Source organism: Cricetulus griseus, chromosome 3 (assembly GCF_003668045.3).
Source record: "Cricetulus griseus strain 17A/GY chromosome 3, alternate assembly CriGri-PICRH-1.0, whole genome shotgun sequence".
Lineage (NCBI taxonomy): Eukaryota > Metazoa > Chordata > Mammalia > Rodentia > Cricetidae > Cricetulus > Cricetulus griseus.
Window position 1 is genome coordinate 50646650 of NC_048596.1, and position 10013 is coordinate 50656662.

General features: G+C 40.4%; 1 protein-coding gene across 1 annotated transcript; it reads right to left on the reverse strand.

The window, feature by feature from the left end:
* Positions 1-5592: 5592 nt before the first annotated feature.
* On the reverse strand, positions 5593-8944 carry LOC113834777 (secretoglobin family 2A member 2-like). Its single transcript, XM_027406823.2, has 3 exons — positions 8887-8944; positions 7041-7228; positions 5593-5631 (listed from the first exon to the last, which is right to left on the reverse strand). The coding sequence occupies exons 1-3, from the start codon at positions 8942-8944 to the stop codon at positions 5593-5595; spliced, it is 285 nt and encodes a 94-aa protein (XP_027262624.1).
* Between the last annotated feature and the right edge of the window lie 1069 nt (positions 8945-10013).

Sequence of the window (10013 nt, forward strand, 5' to 3'; positions counted from 1 at the left end):
GTTCTGCTCCTTTAAAATAACAAATAGCACAGAGTCGGGGAAGATAAATGAGCTACAGTGTGTAACATCCTTAGGGTGGTGATTGACGAGGAGTGGGTGCTGTATACATGTCAGCTGGTCCCCAATATTATTCGAGAATCGAGAAGTGTGCTTGTGATAAATCCCCAGTGACAGCCAGGTACCCAGAGCATTAGAGACACCCAGTGTCCTGGCTGCGGGTTTACCTCCTTAGCTTGATGCCCAGATGGTACTGCATGCCTAGAAGGGAAGCCTATGGCCTTGACTGTGCTGTGCTGTGTGGACCAGGTGCTGACCCATGTGCAGGCCCCACAGATTTCTGCTTGAGCCTGTTGCTTCTTGTTATTTTCCTTCTCCTTGCTTCATCTGAGCCATTTTGAGTTGAAATATTAAAATCATCTCCATGTCTTCAAGTCCAACCGTGATGTGCCGTCCTGGCCCTTTCCTCTGAGTTTTTTCCCATTCTAAGGACACAGGAGTCTCCCTCAGTAGTTTTTCTTGACATTTCCATGACCTTCATCACTTGCCACTCCTTCTTCTTCATGCTCCTTGGAGCTCCATGAAGCTCCTGATCACTTCTCATACATTAGTAGCATATATTAAATGTTTAATAAATGGTAGTGCAATTGACTTTCAGTAAGCAGAAATTCTTGTTTTATAATGAATGCTCTAATTATATTATTTATTTTTATATCTAGGTCTGATTAAGAAGCAAATTCCATTAAAGTTTTAAAGTTCAGTAAAGGCAGCAATAAGACTCAACTAAAATCCCAGCATTCGGGAGGCAGAGGCAGGCAGATCTCTGTGAGTTCCAGGGGGAGTGTCAGGATAGGCTCCAAGCTACACAGAGAAACCCTGTCTTGAACCCCCGCCCCCAAAAAGACTCAACTAAATCCAGGTAACATCTAAGACCCTAATTTTACTTTACTGAGCGAGTCTGTTTTTATTGTTTCCTGGTATAGTTTCAGGCTTGACCACTGTATATTGAGTAACCAATATTGGGGCTCATCCCTTGGACATGTAATAAATTCATTTTCCTTCCCAGCAGTCATTGGTTGACTGTAGTTCCATGTCTAGATGGGGGAAGCTCTCTTCCCTGTTAATTCCTCCATTGATTAGCCATTTATCTTGCCTTGTCTATGTAACTACTCCCAGGAGAGTCTTTCACAACACATTCCCTTTGGTTCCAACTCTTACAATCTTTCCGATCTGTCTATCAGAATGTTTCTGAGCCCTAGATGAAGGAGTTATGTCTAGGTGTCCTTTTGTGCTGGGCTCCCCATGACCAGTTGATCTCTGCAGTGTGTCCAGGTGTGGTTTCTGTGATGGTCTCCATCTGTTGTAAAGAGAAGAGTCTTTGATGAAGGGTGGTAGTTACACTTCTATCTTGTGGTGATGTATCGTTTATGATTAAATAAGCTTTCCTGAAGGGCCAGAATGCAAAGCCAGACACACTAGACATCCATACAAACTGGGCAATGGTGGCACACACCCTTAATCCCAGGACTCAGGAGACAGAGGCAGATGGATCTCTCTGAGTTCAAGGCCACTCAGGACTACAGGAGAATGAATCAGTAACAGAGCTCACTTTAATCCCAGCTCTAGAGTGATATATAAGAAAGAAGCAAAGGGTCTCATGTTGGAATGACTTTGCAGCTACTCTGTGGAGAGCACAGCAGTCTAGGATTCTGAGGCTTGGTGGAGAGCAGTGCAGTCTGGAGATGCAATCTGAGGTTCAGTGGATCTCCCCTTTGGTCTGAGAATTGGTAGAGATAAGACCTCTCCAGTGGCTGGATGTTCTGCTTCTGTGATGTAAACTTGAACCCCAATACCTGTCTCTGTGTTTTTATTGTTTGTGCTACAATATCCAAAGATTTGAAGGTAGGAAGCACAAATGACAGAGAAATGTAAGCATTTCTCTTTCTGGGGCTGACTTACCTTACTCAATATAATCTTGAAGGTTCAGCTATTCCCGGCAAAATGCATGCTTTCACTTTTATTTAGTTCGATAACACTCCATTATGTATATGGACCACATTTTCATTATCCATGCATCTGTTGAAGGACCTTTTCCTGGTTGCTTTGAATAGGGCAGTTATGAATATTGCTGAACAAATGTATGTGGAGTAATATGTAAATCGCTTGGGCATAGATGCAAGAGTGGTACAGCCGGGTCATATATATTGATTTCCAGAGTGGCTACACCAATTTGCACTCCCACCAAGGAATTAGGTTTCCTCTTTACCCTACAATATTGCTAGCATTTATTGTCAGCTGTTTTGCTGATCTTAGCTGTCCTGACTGAAAAGAGATGAATGACGCTTTGTTAACCATACGTCTGACAGAGGATTAATAACCAGAATACACAAAGAAATAAAAAACAAACAGAATCATGGAAGAATATATGAAAAAGCCATATGGCTACTTTGCCCAGAATGCAACAGGGCATCCTTGGTAGAAACTGCTGAGTCCAGCCTGATGCAAACAAAGATGGGCAGAGACTCACCCATAACCACATCTGACTGATTCTCCATGGTAGACTTATATTTATCCTGGATGGGGTGTTCTTTACTATTGTATTTCTAAGTGGTCATAGTGTCAAACTGTCTTCTAATTATGCATATTTATGCCACAGATAGTACTGTACTCAGCCTTCATCAGGGAACTCTTTGGCACTGTAGGCAGTGTTAATACAGAATATGTCACTGGCTAAAGTGCTGAGAGATGATGATGGAGCATTCAGCCCTTAATATGACTCCCATTTCATTCCCTCCAACACTCAGGGGACATCCTGGCAGAGAGGTGAAAACAATGTATTGCTAGTGTCTGTATATGTTCTAAAATCAATACCTGATCAGATGAAGAAGTGGCAGGGGTGTTTCTCAGTCTACCAGTTTTCTATTCATTTTGAGAATTTTCTTTTCTGAACTTTTAAAATTTCAAGTCATCCTTTTTGTCAGTTTTGATCTAAGTTCCTAAGCTGTCCTTGTTTATGCCTGGGTCACTATTTCCTCTCATTTTCCTGTTGTTAGTTTCTATTTCAGGAGGTAGGTTATAGTGTTTGTTACATTTTGAAATGCCCTTTGTGGGCATGTAGATTATTATTTAATGTAGTTTTCTGAAATGGCATTATTAAATTTTTAAATAAAATTGAAATTGTATCAAAATATATTAATTTTTCTTCTTTAATGTATTTTGACACAATAATTGTGAGACTGTAAATGAATGTTTCATTTCTGACTCTTCTAATATATTCCATTGGTGACATCCCTTTTCATTCCAGTACCATGCTGGCTTTAGTACCCAAGCCCAGGAGTTTAATTGGAAATAAGATACTGTGACAGCTTTAGCCTTGTTCTTGTTGCTATGGATTGTTTAGGATGATCAGAGGCTTTTGTGTTTCCATTTAAAATTGGAATTTTTTTGGTTTTGTTTTTTTCCTATTTCCCTAAAGATTAGTTTTTGAAATCTTGATAGGAATTTCGTTGAATCTATAGCCATTTTTCAGGAATATGGATATTTTAACAATATGTATTTGGCTGATTCATGAGGATAGGTGTTTTTCCTAATGTCTAATGTCTTATTCATTTACTTTCCTCAATGTCTTATAGGTTTCACTGTGGGAGTCTTACACCTCTTTGCTTAGGTGATTGTCACATTCTTGAGGTCTGCACTCACCTGGAGGATAGCTTTGGTGAGGCCTTGTTGGGTTATGTCTGTGGGAGGAAGCACCCTTTCCTAGGCAGAGAGCCCTGAATTGTATGAGTGCCAAGTCAGCCTGAGCACAAGCAGGTAGGCAGTGAGAATGTGTGCATTCCTTACCTTCTGCTCTTGGGCATGGTGTGATGGAACTAAGTGCTCCAAGCTTCTGTAGCTGTGAGTCCACCACAATGACGGGTTGTGACTGACTTGTGTGTCAAAATAAACTTTTACTCCCTCAGGTTGTTTTTGTCAGGATATTTTATCACACCAGTGGCAATGAATTTAGGACAGGAACATTTGTAGGTCTTTATTTTGAATGGCATTGTATTCTTAAATTCCCTCTCAATGTATTCCTTATTGGTCTATGGAAACCCAGCTGGCTTTTGTATGTTCTGTGTCACATTCTGATGCTTTTCTAATAGAGTGTCTCTGGTGTAAGAGGTTTCTTGTAGAGTCTGTTTTATTTATTGATCAGATTATCTTCAAACAGGGATAACTTGATTTATTCCTGTGTTATTTGGAGTTTATTTCTTTTCATGTTGTTTTTCTTGGCTGAAAATCAGGCAACTCTAGTTAGGGAAGAATGTGTTTATCTGGTTTAAGGTTCAGGGTGATGGAGTCCATCACAGCAGAGACAAGATAGTGACAGGCAGGGATGACACAGCGGCAGGGACAGGAAGCTGGCTGAGCACATTTTCACCCACATGCATGATGCAGAGAAGGGACATATGATATGGGACCAGGCTTCTAACCTCAAATCGTCTTCCAGCAATGCTCCATCTTCTCAAGTAGCCTTTCTCAACCTGTGGGTCATGACCCCATTCATAGGGACTGCATATCAGATATCTTGCATACCAGATAGTTACATTAGAATGAGAACATTAGCAAAATCACATTATGAAGTAGCAACCAAAATAATTTTAAGGTTGGGGATCACCACAACATAGGAGCTGTTAAATGACTGTAGCATTAGGAAGGTGGAGAACCTGTGTCCTATTGTTTCCATAGCTTTTCCAAAGGTCTCCACAACCTGGGGACTAAGTGTTCAAACTCACAAGCCTATGGGAGACATTTCTGACCCTCAGCCACCACAGGCACCCAGTGCAAAGCACTTAGGGAACAGACACACTTCCCTCCTCCCTCATTATCACGGGAGACAGTTTACTTTCTATGTCAGAGTCCTGCTTGTTCTTTCATTTTATTAAGCTTGACATGAGAAACATTTAATATGCTTGTCGTTTCCTTTGATTCCTACCTTCAGCAGGACATCTCACCACTAATGGAAATATCTGAAAAACAAAACAAATCCAAAACAAACCAACGAGCAAACCCTCTGAAGTCTATGAAAGCCCTTTTCCTCATATGAGATGATCATATGCTCTCTTGCCCTGAACCTGAGCTCTGATTGAGAGCCATATGTGGAACTATCTTTGTTTCCTAGTTCTTGTAGACACAAAGTCCTGGTGGCAGCAGGGCTGGGAGCATGTCCTAGTCTCAGACCCCAGCAGGGTAGTGCCTAGGAAGATGAGTAGAGGCAGTGGTGAGAAAGAGGCCAGAGCTGTTTTTCAGAGAGGGGACTCATGCATGGTGACTTAGAGACACTTTGCTGTCTTCATCTCCCTTTAAGTTGTGTGGGAGGCAGCTGTGGGTGTTTGTCCTAGAGTGGAGGGTAGCAGACCTCTTAAGCCCCCAGTTTTAAAAGAGCACAAAAGCATTATTGATATTTGCAATTGATTTAATGAAGTAGAAAGAAATGCCTTGAGATTCCAACAATTGTCTTGCACTTTATAGACAGAAAGATACAATCAAGAAGGAAAAGTTATGATTTGTGGTATCAGCTGCTGGCTTCTGACCCAAAGGTCTCGTGGACGGTTAATATGATGAACACTCTTCACTGTCGTATATTGCTTGCTGAAAAATAAATGAGGAAGGGACTTCAATTTTGAACTTTGATTGGAGAGCCCAATATTGAAGAGAAAACGTTTTTGTATTTTAAATTTTTTTCAATATTTTCAATTACTCTTAAATTCTAGAACAGTCCCAGAGAAAAATATGATTAGGGACATGAGTTCTTTCATTTAAGAGACAAGGAGTCATGAAAACAACAGCAGTAATAAAACCAAAAAAAATTTGCATTTTTCTTCAAAGACTCCTCTTGATTGCCTTTCCCCTCTAAATCCAAACCTCCTGAGCTGCTTTCATAGGAACTCATTTTTTGTCCATATGAAGCTATCGGTGACTCTGGACAAAGGTATTTCATGACCCGTAATTTGAACTGCTCTGCTATTAGTCTCTCAATATTTGCACAATTGAATCCTTGCTTAGAGAAAGAGTGTGAGTTTCAAAAGTTCCTCAATGTTCTACAAAATGAGATCTATTAGAAGCAAATAGAGAGCCCCCACCTGTACTTTTAGGCCTGTTGTATTACTGTGGTTTTACTTAAAACTGGGCATATTCCTAAGATTTGGCACACGTAGAATGCTTAAAAGTGATCAGGAACACTTTAGATAAATTCTTGGAACTACATTTTTACACTTGAGAATATTATATGTATGGTACATTATATTATATTTATTAAAGGGTTTACTTATTTATTATGTATACAGAGTTCTGCCTGCATGCATCTATGTGGGACAAAAGAGGGCATAAGATCTCATTACAGATGGTTTTCAGCAGCCATGTGGGTGATGGGAATTGAACTCAGGACCTCTGGAAGAGCAATCAGTGCTCTAAACCTCTGAGCCAAACCCAAAGCCCTACTTTTTTTTTTTAAAAAAAGACAACATTAGTCACGATGTTCTTAAACCTCTATCTCCACATTTTCTTTATTCGTGCCCCAAAAAGGGTCCCTGATCACTAACACAAAGCAGGGTTTCCTGAGAATCAGTGTATTTTTCTCTTACTAAAGGATTTGAGGGGTTTCTCTTTCTCATGACTTGCCTATGTGTGTGTTCATGTGAGTGTGCCTGCATGTGTGTGCATGCACACCTGTGTTCTTTTGACTTGGAAGTAGTGGATGAGAGAGTGATCTCTGGGTGATCTCCTTCATTTTTGTGTTTTTCCTTTATTGTTTTAAAATCCTCAGAATAAGATGGAATATCAACTGTCTTTCAATGGCTTTCTTGAACCAATTGTTACCACTAAATCAAATTATATAATTCAAAAATAGTACATAGACAGGTTTTTTCTTTGACCTTTTTAGTCATAAATTTCTAACCTGGTTTTTCTGCATTAGTGTATGTATGTGTGTGTGCGTGTATAGTTACATAGTACAAATATATATAATTATATAATGCAAAAAAGGGAAAATTGATAATTACCACCATCACATTAACATTATCCAGAGTCTCCGCAGACTGGTCATTAAAACATTGCTTGAACTTTTCCACAGCAGTTTTGTCATAAGGAAGAGCTGTGTATGATTTAATCACTTCGTGATATTCTTCCAGAGTCACATTCCCATCAATTGTCTGTGCAATAGCATTGTCCATTGCATTGCAGCCAGAACCTGGAACGACATGACATTCATCACTGGAGGTTAGAACTCGTTAGAGGTTACCTCATCCTCTTGAGTACAAGTAGAGACACAGATCAGCTAAGGAGATGGAGCACTACCAAATCTGGGACAGAAAATCCAGGCTGTGAGATTGCACTTAGAAACTGCAAACTCTGCCCCTGACATCTTAGCACAAAGAAGCCAAACCCTCACTGACACAACCCTCACTGCAAGGACACTGGATAGATGGCAGGCCACAGTGGTGGGCATGGCAAGCATTTTGGATCTTTGATTGGTTAAAGCCTACCACATTACTATTTTGAGAACATCATGGAGTATATTCAAATATCCTGTACCTATTATGACTAGAATATTGTCCACTTTGCTCTGTGAACTCTAGCATCTGCATCACAAAGCATCTTAAACAGAGAATCTAGTACTTGAAGTGACTTCATGCAGAAAATGGATGTAGACTGCAAGATTCCTTCAGGTCTTAAAAACTTGCCCCTAACAAGCTAACAAGGGAGTCAACCAGCACACTCCCCTTGTCAGCAATGACACACAAGAAACAAGAGGCCAACTGGGCGGTGGTTGCTCATGCCTTTAGTCCCAGCACAAGGGATGCCGAGGTAGGCAGATCTCTGTGAATTTGAGGCCAGTCTGATCTACAAAGCTTTACAGAGAAACCTTGCCTTGAAAAACAAAAACAAAAACAAAAACAAAGAAATAAAAAAAGGAGATGCTGTGTTCTGATGGGACAAATCAAACAGGCATGTCTTTTCTTTTTCTAGCCAAGATGTATCTCAGTGCTGTTTTGTGAAACCCTATGAAGTATTTCATAATAGTTCATAAATATTATCCTCTGTCACCATTAATTCTGTCATCTTCATAAAGTATCATAAAACATAAACTTTTGGACCTTAAGTGATGTCATTTGGTCAACTAGTGGAAGAGAAAGAGGTCAGGAAGTAGGTTCAAATTAACTAGCTTTACCCTAAGCATAAGGCTAACCCTGATTTCCCTATCATTTTAGCTGAGAACTCCACCTTCTTGTTATTTTGCTCCAACCTCTCAGATAAGTGAAGTAGACAACACAAGCAATACAAATCATACAAAGTCTATTGCACGGGTGACATGTTTGTACTGACCGCATTCTTAGGGACAAGCTTTACTTCTGTCATTAATTCACATGGACTTGAGGAATGGGAACTGTCCTCTCTACCAGCAGGACTAGGAAGTAAGTGGTCCAATGCCACATGATGCAGTTTGAGAAGTAACTCCTTCCATAGGTAAAGAGATTCCTAACTGCAATTTTAAGGAAAGCCATCCAGGGTCATTTATATCTTCCCCATTTCCTGTAAAATAATTTCATATCTGAATCTAAGACCTGCCATGGATATCAGGAGACCTGTGACTACCATGGGACCTCCTGCATAGTAATGACACTTCCCATGCAGCCCCAGCATTGGGGACAAACCGTCATCAGCAATACTTCTATCCCTCATCAGTGATACTTCTTTGATTATCTGGACTAGTACTGAGTTTTAGGGATATTGTATTAGATACTTTGTACCACTGTTGACCTGTTCTGACTCAAGTGCTATGAATTCTTCCTGTAGAACAGAAACAATGTGGTCCAAAAGCAGCCCACACCCTTCCACAGAACTCACCACTGGCATAGCAGCAAATGGGGATGGAGGCCAGCATGAAGACCATGACCAACTTCATGGTGAGGCAGCTCTTTTGGGTTGGTCTTTGGTACAAGATGGAGCTCAGGGAACTTTCTGGAGTTGAGACCTCAGGGCTCCTCTATTTATTTCTTGGGCAGCTACCCTAGTGTCACCCAGGAAACAAAAAGGCAAGTCATGAGAGCAATGTGCATTGTACCAGACAACATGAGAGAACATGAAACAGAGCCAAAGAGGCCTATGAAATATTTGCACAAAACAAGGAAACAAATGATTAAGTATGACATGTGACAATTGTTGACCTATCCCTAAGTGTTTCCAAAAATAATGTAGATTGTAGCACTATAGTTTGATCTTCAAAAAGATATTCTCTTCCTCCTTCATACCCTTTCTCCTTCATTTACCCCTCTTCCTCTTTTTTGTCTTCTTCATTGTCTTCTTCTCACTCCTTTTATTCTTTCTCTTTTTTGCTCATTCCTATTTCTTTGTTATGTCCTTTCCTTGTTCTTTAACTTTTATTTTCCAATTTTAAGCAATCCACTGTGTTTGCACCTGTTTCTGAGGTCTCCAGTGGCTAGGGTCCATGCATGACCACATGCCCATTGCAAGCAGGTTTTCCTGTTGACTGTCATCTTCCTTGAGTTCCAGAGGAAGCCTATTCCCTTCTGATCCTTACTGAAGAGGCTTAGGAAGTGTCATTTCATTAGATTAACGTCCATTGTTCATTCCAAATAGCTAAACACATATTTCCTTCTGTGTTAAAGGTTTAGGGTGTCACTTCTCCTGAATCAAAGGTCACTGTCAGCTCTTAGGGCTCCTTGTTGCTTTATGGGAGGAAGGGAGGAATGATGGGTTTATGAATTATGCGGTTGTGACTTCAGATCCTGGGGACAGCATCTGCTCATGACTAACCCTGAGCAGCTCTCCTGTCTCTCTGCATTTCCTTTTACCCATGGTAATGTGAGTATTGGCAAAACTCTGGTGAAGTTATGTCAGGACAGCAGATACTGCATTTAAATAACTTTTCCACATGGCCTAGATAACCACTAATTAGTGGAAAATTTTCAGTGCTGAAACTGTGGACATTAGTATAATGGTCCCTCAAGTTA